The sequence below is a fragment of the Pelodiscus sinensis genome, chromosome 1 (assembly GCF_049634645.1).
Source record: "Pelodiscus sinensis isolate JC-2024 chromosome 1, ASM4963464v1, whole genome shotgun sequence".
NCBI classification, from domain to species: domain Eukaryota; kingdom Metazoa; phylum Chordata; order Testudines; family Trionychidae; genus Pelodiscus; species Pelodiscus sinensis.
Genome location: NC_134711.1, coordinates 36816953 through 36841018, shown reverse-complemented (window position 1 = coordinate 36841018; position 24066 = coordinate 36816953). Strand labels below are relative to the sequence as shown.

Here is a 24066-nt window from a genome sequence, read left to right as displayed (position 1 = left end):
TTGTAGCCAAGATGTAGATAGATCACACAGATTATTGGAGGGATAGGCCTGAATGCCCCTTACATTGTGTAGAGTCAGGCCACAATCTGCTCCTTATTAAACTGCATACTTTTTCAGACCATGTTGTTTCTTTTTTATCCGTAGAGTACCATATATGACAGCACCAGTGTTTTGAACAATGTCAGCTTTCCTACTCGAATTCTGAAATCGTATTCAGTAAGAAAAGCTTTGTTTTCTTGAGATGTATGAATTTATTCTTTCCTCTTTTCACATATTGAATTCATTTAAAGCCCGTGAGAGTTCTGTGTGTAACAGCTTCAGGAATAGGCTTATAATGTATCAACATGGGCATGAGATATGCTTTGATGTTTCAAAATAAATTTCAACTGTACTAAATAGGAGGGAAAAGTCTGCTTGATGACTAAATGAAAAATAGTTGCAGCCATGACATTATATTATTTATTGGAAACACTAAATAAAAATGTAAACATGGGGACAATCTTGTTCCATTTTAACTAAAGGGAGTTTTGCCAGAGTCTTTCATGAGCATAGGACAGACCTCAAATATTTCTTATGCCAGATATGCTTTTATAAACATATATGAGTCAACCTACTTATGCAACTGAAATGACTATAAAAACTCAACAGTCAAATTCATTGCTAATTGTTTTGGTGCTCTAAATTTTTGTAGGTAATTGAGATCATTATTGGAATTTCTGCAGTTTTTGGTGGAATCATTGCTTTGAATATGGATGTGTTAATCTCAGGTCCATACCTTTCAGTAACATTTTTTTGGATCTTAGTGGCTGTAAGTACTTCACAGTTAAATGTAGTCTTGTATACAATGTCTCTCTAAGCTAATTATTTGGCTTTCAAAATAATTTACAACAACTGCTTTAAAATTAACACTTTTTAATTATACAGATTGTACCTCCCTTGTACTTCTCTTAACCTGGACTCCCTGGTCTGGCACAGAGCCCAAGAACAGAGAGGTCTGGCAGCAGGGCAGGAGTATCGTAAGAGGGACCAGTAACTCAGCTGGAAGCCCATTGTCACGGGAGAGGGTAGAGCAGCATGGTGGGAGTTCAGGCCCTAGTGGAGCTCCTTGGCCTCAGCGGCCGGGGAGCTCCAGCCCCCGCGGCAGCCAGGGAATTTTGGCCCCAACCGCAGAGCTCTAGCCCTGGCTGCGGAACTCTGGACTCGGCCTTGGAGCCAGGCGGCTGCAAAGCTGCAATCGTGGCACTCCAACCCCAGCACAAGGATGTTAAATTTCGTTTAATCAACTAATCGACTAGTCGATGCAATTTCCATCAACTAGTCAATTAGTCGGTAAACAGTGGAGCTACAGCGAGGTTAGCTCCCAGACTCAGGAGCTAACCCTGCTGCAGCTCTGCCTTTTAAATGTATTAAGAGCCATTTAAAAGCTGAAATGCAGTGGAGAATGGGGGAGAGAAGGACCCAATGCAAGTTGGGACAGCTGATTCCCAGCTCGTGCTGGGTCTCCCCCACCCCCGATGCGCACCAGCCTTTTAAATGTATTAAGAGCTGTTAGGCTCTTGATACATTTTAAAAGCAGAGGCGCTGAGTCTGGGACTGGTCTTGAGCCAGGAATCAGCTGATTCCCAGCTCACGCCCGGTCCCCACTACCTCCTGCCCCGCATGGAGATGGTGCTGGGGGAATCCGGCATTTAAGCCGGCTCCCCCCAGCACTGGTTCCTGCTCCCCTGCCTCACTGCCTCTCTTTAAAAGAGGCAGCAAGGTGTGGGGAGCGACTAGTTGAGGGACTGGTAAACTGTCCGATAAGCTTATACTTATCGGACAATCGACTAGTCGCTTACATTCCTACCCTGGCAGCACTGGGGCTGGTGGCAGCTACAGCCGCCGGGGACTGGGGCAGCAGTGGGGCAGGCAGGAGCCCTAGCCCAGTGGCAACATGGGTCATGAGGGAGGGACCTCCTCTGGTTCAGCAAATCCCCTTGTTTGGGACCAGTCAGGTTCTGAGAGTGCTGGACCAGCAAGGTCCAACCTGTAGTACTAGATTATGTAATGTGTCTTCTCTTTTTGATTTACAACACTTTATTAGGAGGTCAGTGCCTTATTTAGGTAAAATTGCCACTGAAATCAATAATAAAAGAAGGTTTTTAAGGGGGTATTCTTTACTAAACATGTCAATTTTTAAAAATATCATCCTTCAGGCTGCAACATTAGTATCTGGGTTGAATTTCAATACAGGGAAATATGTAGGATGCCATTGTTAGTTTATCATCTTGATTAAGTGACTGTCCCAGTTACAGACATGAGCAGGCCTGTGAGAGGATAATTTACCTCACTAATATGTATAGATTTAATAGTCAAAACACTCCATTAATATCAATAGAGTTTTTGAAATAATTTTTCTCCCCATTAAATTAGCACCATAAGTGTTGCCAATACAGTGTTATACAATTATATATGGTTTCACTTTATTTGAAGAAAATTGAGAACTCGATTCTCAGCTAATGTAAATCAATGTAACTCCACTGCAAGTGAGGGTACGTCTTCACTAGCCCCTAGTTCGAACTAGGGAGGATAATGAGGGCGACCGAAATTGCTAATGAAGCGCGGGATTTAAATATACCGCGCTCGATTAGCATATTCCCGGCCGGTCACCATTTTGGAAACTGACTAGCCCGAAGTAACTGCCCGCGTCTACATGCGGCAGAGAAGCGCAATTCCGAGATAAACCCTTTAGTTCGAATTAACAGTTAAACCTCAGGTTTCCAAAATGGCGACCGGCCGGGATATTTAAATCCCGCGCTTCATTAGCAATTTCGGTCGCCCTCATTAGCCTCCCTAGTTCGAAGTAGGAGGCTAGTGTAGACGTACCCTAAATGAAGCTATGTCAATTTACACCAGCTGAGGGTCTAGTTCTTAATGTTTTCTTATGTCTTGGTGTTCTTTTCAGTGCTTTCCAAGTGCTATTGCAAGTCATGTAGCTGCTGAATATCCAAGTAAATGCTTGGTAAGTATATGTATATTGTTTGGACATTGTGTTATAATGGAATATTATGAATAAAGTTCTTTGGTGATAATTGCACAACTAATATTTGTCCACTGTAAAGTGACCATAAAAACTTATATGCTAAATAGAACAAAAATGGATGTCAGGGTATACCGTGGAATACTCAATTAATGATGTTGGAATGGAGACCAGCAGGCCAATTATGTGCTTGGTTCTGTACAAAGTACTTAAAGTTCACTGTACTGAAAGAGAATTCAGTCAGCTTTCCTTCTGCTACATACTATTAGTGCATTAACCAAAATAGCTTTTAATTAATTCAAATGTGCAAAATATTTATTTGTACTGGATATTTCAGCGGATGTTGTTGATATTAATTTCAATAGAGGTGGAAAGGAGAGTCAGCAGAGACACAAAATGGGTCTGCCACATCATCTCTGAGTCCAAATTTTGTTCTCAGTTAGACCCAGGCAGCCACACTTAAGACAATCATATATGCAGAAGTGGGATCAAGAACCAATGTTATTTACTCTTATTTTTATTTATTTAACACAAGTTTAACATCTTAAAGTGTAATATCTTGTTTTACTAGGTTGAGGTCCTGATTGCCATAAGCAGTGTCACTTCTCCATTGTTGTTCACAGCTTCTGGATACTTATCCTTCAGTATCATGCGAGTTATTGACATCTTTAAAAATTATCCACCAGCAGTTAAAGTAAATATTTTACTTTTATGAAAAATTAGAATCCACTAATTAGCAATTCAGAGGGAGTAAATAAAGAGTATTATGAATTATTTATCATGAGAAGATAGAGTGCTGTATTATGGAGAATGAATAAAATATTTTGGAAATTATTTTAAAAGCCTAAATTAGTTTCTAAAACTATCCTTTCTATAGCTATCATGAACCATCTCATAGAAGGCTATAAAAAGATTATAGTTCTCCATTAAATACTATAGAATGGTTAAAATAATCTATAGTAATGTAATTATTTTTATTTAAATTCCATAGATCTTTTTTGTAACAGCTCAGCAAGTATTCATGAAATTGTAGCAAACAAACTTCAAAGTTCTAACCCTTACATGTAGAGCCTTGCAAATCCACAGATATCCATCCACTTTACATCTGCGGGTATCCGTATCTGCAGATATGGATATCTGTGGACAATTTTTGCAGATGCAGATACGGATACCAATTTTGTATCACACAGGTCTTAATTACATGAAGAATAATTTCTTTCAAATAATTTTCTAGGATGTCTTGCTATAAATGGCACAGTGGGATAGTATGCTAAATGTTTATTTGTAAATACTTCAGTTATTCACAGCTTGGTTTGGGGGAAAAGATGAATAGTTTGCAGACTCTGGTAGCCTGTGTTGCTGAGGAAATGTACTGCCACATTCTGCATCAGCTGAAGTTTCCTGAGGGCTTCATACCCAGATAGTCAAAGATATGTGAACTGAAAGTGAATGATCTACAAATCACTATAAACCAAAACTAACAAATTCCACCCATCTCTGTTCAATAGGGATGTGAACGGGTAACTCATTAACCAGTTACCTGGTAAGCATCGCCCATTAATGGGTGATGCTTATCAGGTAACAGTTAACTGTTCCTCAGAAGCAGCCTCCCTGGCGCTCAGCCCACAGGGGCTTGCAGGCTGGAGCTGGAAGCCTCACATGTGGGGGAGAGGCAGAAGTGGCCACGTGGACGGGAGCTGACAGCTCTCAGCCCATGAGTAGAAGCAGCAATCCAGCCCTGCACAAGGCTGCCAATTTTCAGCCCATGTGAGCTGGGAGCCAACAGCCCAGCACAGAGTCAGAAACAGCTGGGCCAAAGCAGTCCCTGCCTGTGGCATGGGAGCCACTCTGCTGGAATGCCTCCCCGCCCCCTCGCTCGCCTCCGTTTAATTATTTAACTGGTTAAACGTTACATTTAATCAGTTAATAAATTATACAGGATTTTACATCCCTAGTGTTCAAGGCTTTTCAGTTCATTTTAGTTTTCCAAAACAACAAATTATTTCATCAGTCAGATAGAGGGAAGAACCAGGTGTCATACTGACACATGTAAACAATGGGAGAACGCCAAAAAATATGAAGTGATACAAGGCAGAAAAGACAGGTATGATAGTTAAATACCTAAACAACTTACATACATTTTTATTTTTAGCAATCTTATGATATACTTCTATTACTTCTGATGCTGATGCTGTTAATTCAGGCATTCCTTACCATTGGCACTGTCATCCAATGTGTAAGTTACAAGACAAAAATGAAGCTGCATGATTCATCTTGGGCAATGCCACAAATTAATAAACAAGAATACCGAACAATGGAGGTAAGTGTGTAATATCTGACTATAATTTTATAATAATTATAATTCATGAATGATGGTCTATAATATTTGAGTAATTTATTTCCAATTTGTCACTTAAATTTGCCCTCTAAAGTGCAAGAGATGTATTTATTCATGCTAAGGATGAATTTCATCCTGAATGACTTATTTTCCTGGTTAAATTATGACACTCAGTACAGTACTAGTTTTTTTTAAATTGACAGAGATAACTTGATAATGGTAACAGAATCATTAAAGCGTGGTAACACTTATGAAGAATCACTGTAAAATGATTTACTGGGTTATGTGTTTATTGTTTCTCAGTTACTTCCAGAATGAACTATTCAGTTTATAAGTAAAATGCTTGTTATTTCTAGCCATTAGCCCTGCACATTTCTTCTATGGGTAAGGCCAACTGTTCGCTTGAGAAGAAGAAAGATCTTAAGATTGACATGCATTACTAAGATCAGGGTCTGGGATCTATTCCTGCATGGGTTATATATTTCCTGTATTACTTTTATAGATTTTAAGATGAGAAAAGACCCTTGATCGTCTAGTCTGATCCTAGGCTATAGGACTTCCCTGAATTAATTTCTGCTTTAAATCCAATAGCTGTGGTTAAACTGGAGAATATCTTTTAGAAAAGCATCCAACCTCGATTTAAGAATTGCCAGTGACAGAGAATCCACTTCTGTCTATTGGTAGCAAAAAGAACCCAAACCAAACTCTCCCTGTCCCGCTTCATACTGGCACCTTCATTAGAAGCCTGAGCTGAGAAGCTAAGGATCAAATCCGTTTGTGACTAACTCTATACTCTGATCACTCAAGGTTATGGTTGAGAATGTTAAAGAATCTTGAACTGCATTTGCTAGTCCTTTATCACTACAGTAATCTTCAGGTCTGTCAATTTGGCACCTTTCACAAGCAAATTCACTAAAATTACAAAGAAAAAGATAAATGTCCTCTTTTGGTGTCTGTTTCTATTAATAAAAAATTGAACATATTAGGACTTAGAATTAAGAGTGAGCCAAGTATGAGAATGTATGTATGAGATTTTGGTGCTAATTAAAATTAGTATAGAAGGATTATATAAGCTTTTGGGGGAACAAATAAATCTGTATGGTGAGTGTAATGTACCCCATTGGATTCTGCAAGCTCTAAGTTTGTCCTGAGGCCTGCTGAGCTCCTCATCTGAGAACTTTGTTTGCTCAACGACGTATATTTGCCTGAATACATGGGGTCTGCCCCGTTATGAATAAAATAGGTAATAGCTATTACATTCATAAAATGTTTTATTATTAACCACCTTCTGCAGGTTCCCCCGGAAGCCTCATTGATTGTATTCTCTGAAGGATAGAGTAGAAGGGGCACTGTTAGCTGAAATTGGATTGGGCATCTTACTCCCCTTAAAAGTAGGGATGTCATCATGTAGTCGAACACACGATTAACCAATAATCCTGGGTTTATCAGTTAATCTTATCAACTATATGCATCTCCCCTTACTGCCTTTGTATCGCCCCCCCCACACTGCTTTTTTTAAGTGAGCTCCCCACAAGCACTGGAGCCCCTGCCCCCTCCCCCCCGATAGAGAGGCAGCAGTGCAGATTGTGAAGGGGGCATGTGGGAGTCGGTACATGCAGGAAGCCGGCTTTCAAGCCAGCTTCCCACATGTATTGGCTCACGTGAGCCACTTGCCTCTTCCCCCCTACCGCCCCGCTGCCTCCCATGGAGGCATCAATGGGGGACAGGCAGGAGATGTTGCTGGGTGGAGCCCCGTCCTCCCATGCTGCTGCCTCTTTTATAGACTTGATGGGCCCTGGGGCAAGGTGGGAAGGGACACAGCACCATGCAACTGGAAAGAGAGAGGCTTCAGGCAGAAGAGGTGGGTTTAGCTTGACCCTCCCCCAGCCAGCCCTTCAGGGATGCCTGGAGCACACCTTGTGGGGCTCTAGCAGCAATTTAAAGGGGTCAGGACTCCAACTGCTGTTGCTGCAGTTGCAGCAGTGGTCAGGAGCCACAGGCCCTTTTAAATTGCTGAACCCCAGGGCAGCTATACCTTTGTCTCTCTCCACCTCGATTTGACAGCCCTTAGCACATGTACTACTCTCAGAGGGTATGTCTACACTACGGCATAAGGTGGAATTAAGATATGCAACTTCAGCTATGTTAATTGCGTAGATGAAGTCAAAGTACCTTAATTCAACTTCTGGCACTGTCCACACTGAAAGAAGTTGATGTGAGAACACTCTTGCTTTGATTTCCCTTACTCCTCGTGGAAGCAGGACTACCGACATCAACCAGAGTGCCCCTATCAGTTTAAATTAGCGTATCTGCACTAGAGTCACGAATTTGAACCCTAGAAGATCGACAGTGGCAGTTTCGATCTTCTCTGTAGTGTAGACCCACCAATAATGTTTAGTTCTCAAGCAATTTCTTGAGGTTTCATCATAGTTGAACTCATTTAAGGGTGCTGCTGGTTTCTTGGTTAAAAATCATTGAAACATGAGCAAGTAGGGCATTGCTCTGACCAAAAGGACTAATAGGATCATTGAATGCATAAACAGGGAAGCCTTGAGTAGGAATAGAGAAGTTATTTTATTTCTTTATTTGATACTGGTAATGTGACTGCTGCTGAAATACTGTGTCCAGTTTTGGTGTCCAAAATTGAGGAAAGATGTTAATAAATAGGAGATGGTTCAGAGAAGAGCAATGAGAATAATTAAAGGAGGAGAAAACATGTCTTATTCTGATAGACTATAATAGTTCAATCTATTTCACATAACAAAAAGGTTTTAAGTGGTGACTTGACTACAGTCTTAAGTATCTACATTGGGATCTATAAGTTCCTGAGTCTAGAACACAAAAATTACAGGATGCAATGGCTGGATGTTCAAGGTAGACAAATTCAGACCGGAAATAAGGTATAAATGTTTAACAGTGAAGGTAATTAGCCACTGGAACAATTTACTAAGATTCGTGGTGGATTTCCATTATTGGCAATTTTTAGATCAAGATTAGATTTTTTGTAAAAATGTGCACTCAAGTTCAAAAGTTCCCTGGCTTGTGTTATATGGGAGGTCAGATTATATATCACTATGAACTCTTTGGCCTTGGAATCCATGAATCTGCGTGCATGGATATTAAAGGTCTTATGGCACTTCATTAAACATAAGGGACTTTTCCAAGTGTCTTTGGCCAGAATTTCAATACTAGCTACTCTTGGCAATGTATTGTGTGTCTGTGGGTTGATATCCTTGACCTTAGTGTGGCTTCATTCCAGTGATACTCTAGGATTGTTTTAAGATTCTTCAGGATAAAAAACAAAAATTACATGTAAAATAGAAAACAATTTTATGGCATGTTTTAATGAATTAGCCCACATATATATTTCTGTGTTCTCCTACATATTTATTTGCCTTAATCATTAACTAAAATACTGTTTGAAACCTGTTTGCTTGTAGGTTTCCAATAATACCATAAAGGATTTTGACAAAGACAAAGCCTGGAAAGCTGTTGTGGTGCAGATGGCTCAGTGAAGTGGATTCAGCTAGTAGACTATAATACCAGAAAACAGCTGTTTGATTTAAGTATTCTTAACTATAGAAGTTTGTAGACAGTGCTATAGTTCTAGCTGTAGGGACCAGGGAATAACAAAATTTATTTTTAAGATACTTTGCCTTTCTAATAAATTTGAAATATATAGTTGAAATTTGTAATGCGATTCTATCTTTTGTGTAATATTATTTAATATTAGGTTGCTGATGGTATCTAAATATTTAGTGTTTTGTTCCTTTAAAAGATCTCTTTGGAAACAAGAGATTACTTAGGGGTTATGGAGATAGGATTTTTAAAATAAATATGACAATACACAGTAGGTCTCATTTGTTTGCAAGAGACTAATATAACTGCAATTGGGCAGTCAATATAACTGATAAATGCTTTTGTAAAGTTATGAGTACAGGTGATAATTGATATTTTTGCTTATACTTCACTTTTGTAGGAGTTGTAAGAGATGTTTTGCATATCATTACTTTTGTATAAAATAAAGGTCTTTATTCCCAAAGAGTCTAGATGTGGATTGAAATCCAGTTTGGATAGATGAAAACCTACAATTCTTTTAAATATTTTCCTGTAACAAATTTATGGACTGTGAAAAAGGAATAGCAGCTCTTCTTAATTTATATCAGCCTTCATAAGTCACGAAACTAAGTGCTTGGCACAAAATCTACTTACCCTGTAACTTCAATCAGAATGAAAAAACAAAACAATTATTATTATGTGGGATGACTGCAGGGCTGAATGCCTTACTTCATTGGATTCTGTTTGATCTCTTACATAAGAAAATGTGTCCCTCCTAAAAGTGCTTTTTCTCCTTTTCATATTTTATTTTGCTAATTATAAAATAAATCATGTTTAAATGAAGCATTTCTCCCTCAAAGCTCTATCTATTCCTTCTACTTTATCATACAACTATCTCAAAGACAAGGGCTGTGTCTACACTGGCATGAATTTCCGGAACTGCTTAAAACTGAATACTATTCTGTTTTCAGTTTTTCCGGAAAAGGAGCGTCTACATTGGCAGGCTGCTTTTCCGGAAATGCCTTTTTTCCAGAAAATTGTCTGTGGCCAATGTAGACGCGCTTTTCCGGAAAAGAGCCCCGATCGCCATTTTCGTGATCAGGGCTTTTTTCCGGAAAAGACTACTGGGCTGTCTACACTAGCCCTTTTCCGGAACAGTGTTCCGGAATAAGGACTTATGCCCGAGCGGGAGCAGAATATTTTTTCCGGAATAGCGGCAGATTTTGTACAGTAGAACATTGTTGCTTTTCCGGAAATTCAAGGGCCAGTGTAGACAGCTCGCAGCTTATTCTGGAAAAGCGGCTGATTTTCCGGAATAAGTGGCCCAGTGTAGACACAGCCAAGGTGAGTTTGTGACAGCATAAGCATTTCCATGACAACTGCAGACCCTTTAGTTTGAGAGGTATTTTATCTGCTGACAGGACATTTTCCATGGGCTTTGGAATTGATTCCTTCAGTCCAAAATAGCCCAATTCAGTTTATGCCTTGCAGTTGCCTTTAACATATCTCCTTTCCCAGACTTTTGAGGAGAAAGGAATAAGCTGAGGGTAGAGTTCTGCAACTATGTTGGGATTTTTTCTTTTCTGCTTTGGGGGAGGTTAATTTATTTTTGCATTTTTAATATATGGTAAAGGTTTTTGCAGCTTTTGAGAAGTGCTTTAAAACATATATGCAACTGGGAGAAAAAGAAACATATCTTCTCAAACCCCCTAAGATTTTGGATTGATGGCCAGCTAATCTACCCTTCACTAGAGACTTTTGGACCCATATTGAAAGCTGCTGCTTTCTATCTAAGATGTTACCATTTAAAGTTAAACCCCCTAAGATTTTGGATTGATGGCCAGCTAATCTACCCTTCACTAGAGACTTTTGGACCCATATTGAAAGCTGCTGCTTTCTATCTAAGATGTTACCATTTAAAGTCGGACACAGCCATCTTTCAACAAAAGCTTCCAATATCGAGGGAGGTACTGTTGCATGCTCTGTCAAAAAAGGCAGCAGGACACACTGGTCTCCTCTATGTTGTATCTTTAATACTTGCAAAAAGTTCACTTCCAATTTATGCTTAAGCAGAAACAAGGATGTTTTGGTTTGTATTTACTGGGGCAGAAAAGAATGTCATCTTTACAAAAATAAAGCAAAAAACCATTGGAACAACTTTTAAATGTCATGGATGGAATGTGAACAGAAAAGCTGAAAACATCATCCTGTTAGGATTTAGGTATTTTGTTTAACTGATATGTGTGTACCATTGCATGGGTAGGGTCAGATGATGGTTCCATGTTATGAATTTTGAGCGAATTTATAACTGGTTGTTTTCTGTTTCTTTATTATGGTAACATTCTTGCCTGTTGTGAAATTAAATCCTTGTCTCCCATTAGTTGTCTTTTTGTCAAATTTATGATTGACCAAGCCTTTCAAGTAGAGATTTAAAATCCTGTTTAATTGGTTAAACAGTTAAATGCAATGCTAACACTCCAGTACCCCATCCCCGCTTGCAGGAGCTGCCATGGTGACTCCCAGCCCCACCCTTCCACAGGGGTTGCCACCTGTAGCCCCAGACTCCCTCACGGTCCTGGTCCCCCAGGAGCAGGGCAGCAGCCGGCTCCCTGCAAGCAGGTTCAGGAGCCACTGTTTAATCATTTCCGTAATCAATAAGCCTATGCGTATGGGTTAACCATTTAAATAGTTAAACTCATACATTCCCACTTTCAATGTATTAGACATGAAGTAACAGACATTTTATCACTGGGCTTGAGGGGAAAAGAAATAAAAAGGGACCCCCATGTCCTCTTGAGGGCTTAATTGTCTTATACAGCCCAAACCTATAAGATGCTGAGAGCCCTCAACTTCTATGACATCAATATTAATGTGAAAAACTTAAGTATTCTGCACCAAATAGTGATAGCGCTGTAGAAAAACTGTTGATACAGTCCTTTACTTTGCTACAGGCATGTTAACTTTGACTTTCAGGAATGATAGAAGACAAGCCAATGATCTGACAATGGCAAAACGTCATGTGTTTCACTAATGGATCTTTCTCCAGTGGACCCCAAGGACTTCCTAAAACATGGGTCACTTCACCAATCACTGAAGTTATCTGCCTTAGAAATAGAATAGTCAGCAGGTTAACAACATAGTAAAAACCTAAAGAAAAGTCTTAACAAGAAGTGAATAAAACTGTATTCATCTGAGGCTACATCTACATTGTGCTCTCTTGCTCAAGAACATATGCAAATGAGGTGCCATTTTTGCACAAGGGGCTTTTGCGCAAGAGCCATTCTGCCTGAAAATAAACAGCAGAATGGCTCTTGCGCAAGAGGGAGGTTTTGTGCAAAAGCCCCTTGCACAAAAATGGTGGCTTATTAAGTATTTATCGCCACACCTCATTTGCATATATTCTTGCACAAGAGAGTGCAATGTAGACATAGCCTGAAAGAGCAGGGATAATGTAGGGAAGTCCAGAGGCAAAAGTAAGTAGGTGTACCCTGATGCGCAGCTCTGGTCAGAGCTGGCTGAGCTGCAGCAAAACCCAGCAGGGAGCTATTTAAAGAGGTAGCAGGGCTCAGGTTGCAATAGGACAGCATCTGTAAGAAATTTTAAGTTACTTTCACTGCTGGGGAAGCCAAGTAATATGATCTGATTTAGAATTTGGATTGCGACAGTGGGAGACATTTAAAAATGTCAACAAATTCAGGGAAAGGGGGTATGGGAAAGAGTCATGGAGGGACAGTCATGTAGGAGCTGTATCCTGACTGAGCAATAGTTTGAGAACTGTTGCGTTAGACTGATGATTATCCTTTTGGAGAAGGAATGGGAGCAAATGAAAGAACGCAGAAAGAAGCTTGCCAGTTTTTAGGAGTCAGTTCCACTCAGCCAAAGTGTTTACCTCCTTTCTAGCCTGCCACCCTATCATTCCCTCTGGAGCTGGAGAAGGCAAGTGTAATATACACTTTTTGATGTAATGATTTGCCAACTTCAAAGATGCACTGGTGCAACTAATTTACCTGCATTTACCACACATACCTGTTCAATCCAGCAGCATTGATGCAATTAATGCTGTAGCTCTGGAAGTTTGTTCAATTCCACTGAAGAAGTCCAGCATATCAAGCTAGGTGATCAGGCTATTTAAAAAATGGAAATCATTATCAAATCAGATAGCTGGGATCAGAGTTCAGATTCAGCCACACTGCCTTTACTGGGGGGGGGGGGGGGGGGGGAGGGGTTTGGAAATGTTTTCGACCCACAGAAAAATCAGTTGTGAGTCACACATAAGCATGCAGCAAAACAAAACAAAAAAGCTCCCTCACCACTGACTGAGAAGGAGAAAGACATTCCCCTAGCACACCAGAGCTTAAGGGGGCCTGGCTAGTAGATTTTGTGTGTTTTTGCCCTCCATGGGAATGGTGGGGAGGCTGGAGTGCCAGCACGAGCTCCCAACGCTGGAGCAGGCGGGGAGGCCTCGGGGGCTTGATCCAGGCAAGCCGGGGGCCATATCCAGCCACTGGGCTGGAGGTTCCCATCCACTTTACTGTCTACTCAACCAGCTGTGTAGCCTCTTCTAGCCCAACATCACAGTTAATCCTTTGCCTGCCTGCCTGACTTCAGTACCGGTCACCTTCCCACTGACACCTAACGCTTCTGGTTATTCCCTGGTGCTAGCGATTCCAAGCCACCGCTGCAAACCCCCTGTGTGCGGAGTGAGTTTTTAACCCAGTGGGAAGAGGAGCCAGAGCGGAGTGCCGAGGCGCGGAGAACACTGCAGTATGGTGCTGCCAAACCGCGCCCGGCACGCCTCGCTGCCAGTAGCAGCAGGTGTTCTCTCTTGCTGCCTTGCTACCTCCCCACCTCCGATAACAGGTTCAAGAGGAGCACGCTGAAGGGCTGGGCGCGGGGTGTCACGGCTGGTTTTGCTTCCCTGCATCCTTCCTTCCCCTACCTCCAAGTGCCAGGCCGTGCCCTTGAACAAACGCGCCCTTGGGCAGCCGGGCTGTGCAAGCGCAAATCAGAGCGGCCGCAGAGTCAGCCCGGAGGGGAGCAGCAGAAGACATTCCGCGGCACGCCCCGCTTGCTAACGCGCGCTCAGTAACAGGCAAGCTACATGCAGGTTGAGCCGGGAAGTGGCAGCTTGTCACCCCCCCCTCCCCGGCTCTGGAGCACCCGTCCGCCCTTGTCCCTGCCTCACAGGGCCCGGCAGGTCACAATGGCCGCGCGCGGAGCGTGTAGCGCTGGCAGGGAGGGGAGCGGAAGGGCCTCCAGCCCCGGCGAAAGAAGCCGCTGCCACAGGGTAAGGAGGGAGCTTGCGGCCAAGCTCTGCTCAGTAGGTTCCCGTGGGCTACGGAAGTGACCTCTGTGTTCCGGTTGCCTCTGAGAACTAATCCAGCTCCCTCTGCCTGGGGGACCCCTTATCCTCCAGCTGGCTTTAAAATAGGCCTCCTAGGGGTCAGCTGCCATACCGAGTTTTTAGTGGCAGAAAATCCAACTCTTCTGCCTTGCCCCTGCCTGCCAGGCCACCTCTCCCCCTCTTTATTCCCCTTCTTGTCCCCTTCCTTATGTGCTCATTTTCACTGGGCTGGGTAAGGGGTGGGGCTGGAAATGAATGCAAGAGGGGTTAGGGGGTGTGGGGCTGAGGGGTTCAGAGGTTGAGAAAGGGCTGGGGCAAACTGTTGGTGTGTGGATGGGGCTACAAGTCCTAGACTGGGGAAGTGGGCTCTGGAGTGAGGCAGACATGAAGTGTCAGACTGCAGTTCCATCCCTGGGGGGGATGACAACACCCCAGTGCCCAGGCATGGGGCACCCCCCACTCCCTGCTGCAGGCCTTGCCCCACCACACCCTACTCTACGACACCCTGCCCCCACTTCACCCCTTCCCAAGTTCCATTCTTTCCAGCCTCTGCTCTGCCCATTATCCTCTACCCAGAGCAACACAAGATGGGGATTACAAAGGGGACTGGCACTCACCTTGGTGGCAGGAGCTGGAGCTCACTGGCAGTGTGCTCTGCTCCACCTTGCCCCAACTGCCTTTTTCCAGCCTGCTATGCTCTGCTATACCCTGGCAGTGGGAAGCAAAACACTGCTGCCATGGAGAAGCGGATAGTGGTGGGGCGAAGCAGAGCAGACTGCAAGGCTACTCTGAGTCCTGCCGCTGTGCTGATAAGGGATCAGTCCCAATTGCTGGCCTGTGTTAGGCCCCCAGGTAATCTAGGAGCTCCGTGGAGCTGGGCAGGAAGCCTGTTTGTGTCACGGCCAGACTTTTATTGGCTCCGGAGTAGCCAGCATTCCTTTATGATCAGGTGTTCTGGTTGAAATCCAGGCACCTGGCAACCGTAGGATCAGCATTGCTCGGGAACTCTCTCTTCTTCCTCCAAAAGAGTGATTAGGTTTCACTGATGGGCTGTGTCTAGACTGGCAAGTTTTTCCGCAAAATCAGCTGCTTTTGCGGAAAAACTTGCCAGCTGTCTACACTGGCCGCTTGAATTTCCGCAAGAACACTGACTTTCTACTGTAAGAAATCAGTGCTTCTTGCGGAAATATTGTGCTGCTCTCGTTCGGGCAAAAGCCCTCTTGCCCAAATCATTTGCACAGGAGGGCCAGTGTAGTCAGCACAGTACTGTTTTGCGCAAAAAAGCCCCGATGGCTAAAATGGCAATCGGGGCTTTTTTGCACAAAAGCGCGTCTAGATTGGCACGGATGCTTTTCCGCAAAAAGTGCTTTTAACAGAAAACTAGACATAGCCGTGCTTTATACCTCTACACGTTTAGGATCAGCCCTAGGTTCAACCCCATCCCCAAGCAGCTCCTGTTTTTCACAAGCAGATATTGCAATTCAGACATAAGCTCTGTAGGTCTAGTCACTGGCGGACATAGATGTATTTAGGAGACCATAGACCATAATTTTTAATGGGGAGCCACTCCCAAGATTTTGGTAAGTGGTCAAGAGCTGAACTTCTATGAAGAGGGTATGGAGACTGGATGCAGAAGGGAGCTTGGGGTAGGAGACTGGGATGCAGGAGGAGGTGAGGGGTCTGAGAGGAAGTTTGGGTGAAGGAGGGGGCTGTGATCTGGGGCAGGGGCTTGGGGTGCATAGTCCAGGATGGGGTCTGGGTGCAGGAGAGGATTCTGGCCTGGGGGAGGGGTACAGAAGGGGGTACATGGTCTGGGAGGGAGTTGTGACCTGGAAGAAGGGGGAAAGAGGGCATGGAGGGTATGGGTGGTGGCCCGGGGACCAGTAGTCAGAGCAGAGAGAGGGGGTAGGGTTCCAGAGGCAGGCTCTGGTGCTTACCTAGGCAGCTTCCAGCCATGCAGAAACCTGAAGCAGAGTATCTGCTGCAGGCTACTTGTTGCTCCACGTAGCTCTGCTCTGAGCATTGGCGGGGAGGTGGGGGATTGAGGGAGAAGGCTTCCCTCACTGCCCGTGCTCCCAGCAAAATTTTTCAGCTCCTATTGGCTGGGATCTGAGAGATTTTGCTGGGGTGTGGAGGTAACCTATGGAGACTGCCTCCTTCCTCCCTCCCCAGCCATCCACAGCAGAAAGCAGCTGGCTTTTAAAACGTGAGCTGCTCTCACCCAACCAGGGGCTGGATCTGGCCCACTGGCAACCTCTTACCCATCCCTGCCATAGATGAAACTTCCTGAGTTGTTGCAGAAACTGACTTTTTTATACACAAAATATCTTTCTTCCATGTCAGTTAGGAGGACTGCATATGGATTTGTGTTAGGGGGCTGGAGCACATAATCTATGAGAAGAGGTTGAGGGATCTGGGTTTGTTTAGTCTGCAGAAGAGACGAGTGAGGAGGGATTTGATAGCAGCCTTCAGCTGCCTGAAAGGGAGGTTCCAAAGAGCATGGAGAAAGGCTGTTCTCAGTAGTGATGGATGGCAGAACAAGGAGCAATGGTCCCAAGTTACAGTGGGGAAGGTCTAGGTTGGATATTAGGAAAAACTATTTCACTAGGAGGGTGGTGAAGCACTGGAATGGGTTACCAAGGGAGGAGGTGGAATCTCCATCCCTAGAGGTGTTTAAGTCTCAGCTTGACAAAGCCCTCACTGGGATGATTTAGTTGGGATTGATCCTGCTTTGGGCAGGGGGCTAGACTTGATGACCTCCTGAAGTCTCTTCCAGCCCCATGATTCTATGTTAAATTTAGATTAATTAACATCTATTAGTCTATAAGGGCGCCTCTGCCTTTGAATTATAGCAAGAGCCCTACTGGGCTCTTGTACATTTCAAAAGCAGAATTGCAGGAGAAGCAGCACGAGCGGAGACTGCTTTAGTCCCTGCTCACACCATTTCCTGCTGCGCCTCTACTTCCCCTGCCCCCTGCTGAGACGGTTCTGGGGGAGCCAGCTTTTAAACCAGCTTCCCACAGCACTGGCTCCAGCTCCTCCCCTTGCTGCCTCTCTCTTGAGAGCAAGTGGGGGGAGGGAGGGGAAGCGACTAGTCACATCACTAGCTTCTTCTTAATAGATAGTTGACTAATTGTCTACATCCCTAATTTGCATATTTTTGGTTTGGCATAATTTCTAAAGCCATTTATCATCATTTACATACGAAGAACAATATTATAGTAGGTAAACATTCTCAGAAAGAAATGTGTGTGTGTTTAAGTTGGTGTAGTTGCTTGAATATTGAACAATAATAAGAAGAGAAAATATAGCATGGAAGCCTATTACAACAAATTCAGTTATCTTCTCTCTCTAAATTTACAGGGCAAATAGCCAGAGTGAAATAATGATGACATAGTGTAATGTATCATCATGAATCAGATTCATGGAGAAAGAAGACCACTACCACCGAGTTTAAGTGATGAAGAAAGAAAAGAAGAAAAAAATAGTTTGTATTTGCAAATGAATTTTAATCAAACTTTTGCTAAAGTCAGGAGTCAGCTATAAAATATCTATATATAATATTTTCCCCATAATCTTTTTCTAACAACAAAGGAACCTTTAGTCAGAGAATATATATGCCCAGCTAGTGCTTGTTCAGAGATGAACTACCCCACACAGTGTAATTCTACTTATGGGACAATTAATGTTCTTTAAAAAAGATAAGAGGAAGTCTGTGATTATGTGACTGCAACATTTCTTTATTATACCTTTTTAGGAGGTAAAATGTATAGCTGGAATTATTGATTTAATTTTAATGCCTAATTAAAACTACAAATTTGTTTCACTGGATTATTGCCACGTGTGATGAAGTTTTTACTGAGTTTTTAAATAAAATTTGCAAAATGATTTACAATACATTATTCCTAAAACAAAGACATCTTTATATAGAGATTTCAAATCAACAGAAGACCAGAGCAAAAGACATAGAGTGAGATTTCAGTCATACGATATGTTTAGGGGTCCCTGCTTTGGTTATTTGTGACTAGGGAGGTGGAAAATCTGAAATCTTTAACTTTTATATTATTGATGGGATTCTTCCAGTTTTGGGTAGGAGAGGTGTTAGATCACAGAAGATATGGCAGCATTTGCCCTTTTGTGGAATAGACTGGAGATTTTACACTTGAATTCTCAGATCTCCCAAGACACATGCAGATCTCAGGGATCCATTTGGCACAAAAGCCATCTATGCCTTGGCTATGCACTGTCACTTTACACTTTTGGTTCGTTACAGTCCCTGAAAAGCATATGTGTTGTTACAGTATCCTCCAACTGTTACTGTTCCCAGAAAAATACCACCAGGGTAAGGAATCCCATAGTACAAAGAGATAATCTACTGAGGCTAGCCTGTGGGGAATTTTGGGTGGAAAAATCTGGTGGAGAGCAATCAGTTCTCCTCTGTCTACCTTTAACAACATCCTGTGTGCTGATATGGATTTCCAAGGGAAGGACTGCAGCAGGATTGTAAGAAAAGGGAACATGCTGGTGAGCCAGTTTTTCTTTCTTGCATAACTCATAGATTTTCGCTCATTTCTTGTAAAATACAAGGGATTAGCTACCCTTAATTCTGCATTAACTGCATTTGGCTCTTCATACGTTTCAGAATCAGGACCTTGAGAACTAATTGTCTTGAATACACGAGCCTTGAGTGATGTCTTATGGAGATAATTTATATACCTAAATTAAAATTATTAATCTGCAGAAAAAATATTTTTCTTGCTGTGAAATAAACATATAGTTCCTCCCATTGATGGAAATGAGTAATTGGAATCAGAATTTTATTCCATGAAGGATTTCTTATAGCAGCTTTATTTAATTTTCATTAGAAAGCTTTTATCATAGCGGAAGTATTTAATTATTTCTTCCTTAGCTCCTTATGGCCATTTTTTTTAAACGTCACTTTGAACATCTAGTCTTATTGATGTCAAATAACTTCTCTAGTTCTGTATATTGGAAACTATCTGTTATCTTTGATAGGAATGATAAGAATCAACCTCCCTCCCCAGAAAATCCCAAAACTCAGTGTGAACAAAGGTTTTCCCACAGTTTGCTGCCACCAGGGATTGTTTCCTGGTAAGTCACTGGCTGGTCAATAACTTAATGTCCCTATTTCCTAATTTAAAAAATTTCACACTCACTTGGCAACATTTCAGCCAGGTAATTTACCATTAGTGCTGAATCCAATGATTGGATGTATGTGGGTGGCCCTTGCAAAGTCCCATTGAAGCCAAAAAGGCTCCACATGGGGACAACAATGCAACTGATGTAGTTCTGGTTGCATGCTCAGATCTTGAATAACCAGACTTTCCATTATGCTTGACAAGACTGTTAGAGGTTTGTTTTTGTAATTTTATATTAAATTTACTTTCTTGGTAAGACTACATGTGGAAATGCAAGTTTTACAAGAAGTTACTTTTCTCCATAGGAACTAATGGAAAAAGGAAACTTTGCTAAGATGCAATGATGGGACTAATTAGAAAGCTTATTAGTCTTTGCTTTTTCCATAATAATATTTTTCTGTGCAGAGGAATGTCCTGTCCACAGCAGCTTCTTTTGGAGCTTCTTCCTGCAAAATATATCTAAAATCCTTTTCTTTCTGTCCAAAAAGTTAAAAATCTCCTTCCAGATCTCATCAGCTATCACCGTAACAATTATAACTACCTCCTCTGTGGCCTCCCTAATACTTGCATCACCCTTGCCACTCCATTCAAGATACTGCTTCTAAGGTCACCTATCTTGCCCATCTCTTTGACTACATCTTCATCCTTCTTTGATTTCCCCATTTCATTTGTATTAAATTCAAGATCTCTTTGCAGTTTGTCTGCTACACACTTGTTTACTCTTTTTTAGATTGCATCGCCCTCCCCTGCCACCTCTTCTGCTCTGCCAAAAATGTCAGCTTTGCTCACTTGTTAGCTTCTTGAACAATGTCTGTGCACCTTCTTCCATGGAGACCTTTAGATGCCTTTCCTGAATTGATCCATAAAGCCATTGTCCTCTCCTCCTTTGGATCTCTTCTTAAGTCTCACTTCTGCCACAACAGCTACAAAAAGATCACAACAGCTACTAAATGATGGGTAGGTTGCGGGGCAAATGGAGATAGGCAGCTCTTTATGTGTAATAGTAAGCAAAGGTTGGCCCTTTTCCTGTGTACACAGATGATTAAAGTTACACCTGCGGTTAAGTGTTTGCTGAATTGGTGTTTGTTTAAGACATAAGTAAAGATGAGTGATTTCCTACCACCTGAAAATGTTTGATAATGGCTCAAATCCACAAAGGTAGTAAGATGCCCAATTCTGGCCTGTAGGTGCCCAGGTTCTATTATTAAACTGCACTGTAATCCACAAAACTCATGGTTGGCTGCCACCTAACCCATGCAGTACCTAAGATTTCAAGGTAAAATTTTTCTAGATGCCTAAGTTTCTACCTCTGGACATGCATGCTGCTGCCTCCCTCTAGGTGCACAGAAATCTGTCTTCTGCCTATGTTCAAGTGCAATCCATAAACCTAAAAAAGAGCACTTATCATCCCTGCTGAGGCTATGTCTAGACTACAAGCCTCTTTTGAAAGAGATCATCTAGACAGCAACCAGTATTTTCGAAAAAGAGAGCTGCTTTTTTGAAAGAGAGCACCCAGACAGTCTGGATGCTCTCTTTCGAAAAAGCACTGTTTGCATTCAAAAGTGCCTTTTTTCGAAAGAGCACTTTCAAAAAAAGGCATTATTCCTCGTAAAATGAGGTTTTCCGCAGTTGAAAAAACTGCTGCATTCTTTCGATTTAATTTCAAAAGAACGCGGCAGCAGTCTAGACGCAGGTAAAGTTTTATAAAAAAAAGGCCACTTTTTTTGAAAAAAACCTGTAGTCTAGACATACCCTGAGTCTGCTCTGGTAGGAATGGTCACATGCCTCTCAAAATGGGGCCAGTGTTGGAGGTGTTCCTGTCCCTTTATAGCTTTTAGCCCTGGGGTTGTAATATTAACTTGGAGTGTGGGAAAAAGGGGTTCAATTCCCCACTCTGCTTGAGATGGAGAAAGGATTTGAAGAGGAGGGTCTTCCACTTCCAGGAGAGTGCTGTAGCAACTAAGCCCTGAGATAGTCTGTTGTGGAGCTCTAGGTCTCCCCTGTTAAAGTTGTTTCATTTTGGGTAAATACTTAAGTAGGCATTGGGACAGGGGGACTGGACCTTAGGTCTCCCACTTCTCAGTTGGATGCCATAAGCATCAGGTTAGAGGAGTTTCTCTGTCTCTCTGGTTCCCTGACTCTCACCACTACCACTATCCATTTTGTGTGCGGTGAAGTGGGAGCCTAACTCATTCCCACAACAAACAATTTAGGCATCTAAGGCACCTATTTCTAGGAGAGTGGTTCCCACCTGTTGACCACTACCAGAGAAAGACCCCTCCTTTTCATGAGGGGCTTAGCATATACCCCTCTCCTCAGCATCTCCCATTGGCTAGGTTACGTGGCTCACTGCTTAGCCTGGTGGCTTTTGCAGATTGTGTTCTTAGGTGCCTATTTTTCAGCACTCCAGGATGCAGTCATAAGGAATCCTAATAATTATTCCATTATGTGAGTACATTGAAAGAGGTTTGGGGCCCAATTCAACAGTCTTTTTTGGCTCTGATCCTGCAAACTCATTCAGATAGCCAGGAAAAGAGGAAGGATGGTGCAGCGGAGAGGGTGCTCACCTAGGATTTGAGATGTCCAGATTCAGTTCCCTGCTGCACCACAGACTTTGTGTGGGATGTTGAGGAAATAATTTAGACTCTCTGGCCATGTCTACACTGCAGGGTTTTGCTGGCTGAGAGTATGCTAATGAAGCGCACATTAGCATTTGTCATGCTGTCATTTGCATATTCTCTGCTGATGCTTTTTGCGCAAGAGGTTTTGCGCAAAAACAAGCAATGTAGATGGGTCTGTTTTGCACAACCCCCCCCCTTTTGCACAAGATCCTTATGCCTCAAAAAAGGAGGTATAAGGATCTTGTGCAAAAGGGTTTTTTGTGCAAAACAGATCAGTGCAACACATGGTAATGAACACTTCATTAGCATACTCTCTGCTGGCAAAACCCTGCAGGGTAGACATAGCCTCTGTTCCTATCTGAAAAATGGGGCTAACAATACTGGGTTACCTTACAAGGGTGTTAGGGGAGTAAATTCATTAAAGATTATAAGGTGTTCTGGTGATTGAGTTGGTGGGGGACAGCTAAGTATCTTAAGTAAGTGCCTGTATGGTGCCCGATTGACTTCACATGGCAATGTGGATGAACTTGCAGGATAAGGGCTGTAGTTTGTAAGCTTTTAGATATGTACTTATATTTTTATCTGTACCTAGGTACATTGTGAGCTGAGTACTATTTAGAAGAGTGAGCACTGCAAAGATGGTCATCTTTTCCTGTGTATTAATTGCTCCTTTAGTTACAGTTCCTGTTGCACAATAGCTTATTTTTATTGATTTTCTTTTTTAGAGTTAAACCAGACAGTTGCAGAAGAGTTGCCCCTTTCTCCCAAACTGGACAAATTCAAACTGGCAAGATTTTTAGCTGACAAGGCAATCAAGGTATGTGTGTTGACCATAGATTTTAGTGATTTGTTTTTCTATTTGTGATACTGGTTTCTAACAAAGGGTATGTCTACACTACAGCGCTATTTCGAATTAACTTATTTCGAATTAGTTAATTCGAAATAAGCTAATTCGAAATAATGCATCTAGACCCAAAAACTAATTCGAAATAGCGTTTTTCTAATTTGAAATAGCGCGTCCACATTGGGTGGACCCTGAATCGAAGATAAGGCTGGCCGGAACCAGTGCCAAAAGGGTATCAAGGTCAGACTTAGTGTGTGGGGCTGCTGCCTCAGGCTAGCTGAGGTCTGTGCTTAAAGGAACCCGACCCCCCATCCCAGACAGACAGTTCTCAGGTTTCTCTGCTTGCTGGTCCACCTCGCTGAGGGACAGCAAAGCATTTGTGTCTCGGAGTGCTCTGCTTGCCCTCACTCGGGGCACCACGGCACTCTGCAACATGGAACCAGACCTATCCCTGGGCATGCTGGTGCGTCTCGTGGGGTCGTAGCCATTAGCCCGGCTGCACTTACTGCAGGCTGCCATCCAGGAGGTCCATCGGGGGGCTGTCAGGATCCAGGAGGCCCTGCGGGAGAGCGTCCACCCTGAGGAGCCCTCAGAGCCACACCGGTCCTCCCCACCAGGAGCTCATGCCCCATTCCTCCCTCACATCTTTCCTCTTACCCTTCCTTAGCCCCCCCTTCCTGATGTCAAATGAAATATACATATTTTCAAAAATATAAACTGGGTTTATTTAACACAACTGGGGAAGGGGAATGAAACTCTGGGGAGACGGGGGAAAGGAGGCGGGAGAGGGCAGGAGAGAGTGTGGGAGAGGGGAGGGGGAAAACTGGGAGGAGGGAGCTGGAAGGGGGAAGCAAGGGGAAGAAGGGGGAGGGGAAGCTCAGGTCTTAAGGGTGGGGGTCTCGCTGGGCCAACCGCCTTCCAGCATGTCAGGGGAGGGGGCCTTGGCGTCCCCAGGGGGATGGGGAGGATGGTGCGGAGGATGAGGTGGGGGGTGTGGACTTTGAGGAGGAGGGTGTGGAGGTCGAGGAGGAAGCAGTGGGAGGAGGGACAGTAGTTGGGGGGCAGCAGGCGCAGGACTGGCACGGGGCACCATGCTCTGCAGCAGGGCCTGCAGGTTTATGCTCAGCCCTTGGACCTCAGCCAGCTGCTCCTGGCAGAGCTGCAGGTCCTCCAGCATCCAGGT

General features: G+C 43.1%; 3 protein-coding genes across 9 annotated transcripts in view; 2 read left to right on the top strand and 1 right to left on the bottom strand.

Annotated features, from left to right (window-relative positions):
- MLC1 (modulator of VRAC current 1) overlaps positions 1-12015 on the top strand; it is a 39166-nt gene extending 27151 nt beyond the window's left edge. For 5 of the 6 annotated variants that reach the window (XM_025184416.2, XM_075928051.1, XM_075928034.1 and 2 more), the window contains 6 exons: positions 145-216; positions 692-808; positions 2945-3001; positions 3591-3713; positions 5172-5339; positions 8798-12015. In XM_025184416.2, coding sequence (XP_025040201.1) covers positions 145-216; positions 692-808; positions 2945-3001; positions 3591-3713; positions 5172-5339; positions 8798-8872 — 612 coding nt within the window. In that variant the 3' untranslated portion in view covers positions 8873-12015. The remainder of the gene's footprint in view (positions 1-144; positions 217-691; positions 809-2944; positions 3002-3590; positions 3714-5171; positions 5340-8797) is intronic. The other variant, XM_006122628.4, reaches the window with a different exon arrangement.
- MOV10L1 (Mov10 like RNA helicase 1) overlaps positions 1-13994 on the bottom strand; it is a 108238-nt gene extending 94244 nt beyond the window's left edge. The window contains exons 1-2 of the mRNA XM_075927999.1: positions 13855-13994; positions 12942-13039 (exon numbers count right to left, since the gene is read on the bottom strand). The gene's annotated coding sequence lies outside the window, so the exon portion shown is untranslated. The remainder of the gene's footprint in view (positions 1-12941; positions 13040-13854) is intronic.
- A 73-nt stretch (positions 13995-14067) lies between these two features.
- Positions 14068-24066, top strand: part of TTLL8 (tubulin tyrosine ligase like 8) — a 48354-nt gene continuing 38355 nt past the window's right edge. For both annotated transcript variants that reach the window (XM_075928024.1, XM_075928020.1), the window contains exons 1-3: positions 14068-14202; positions 17623-17746; positions 22765-22856. In XM_075928024.1, the coding sequence (XP_075784139.1) occupies positions 17671-17746; positions 22765-22856 (168 nt within the window). In that variant the 5' untranslated portion in view covers positions 14068-14202; positions 17623-17670. The remainder of the gene's footprint in view (positions 14203-17622; positions 17747-22764; positions 22857-24066) is intronic.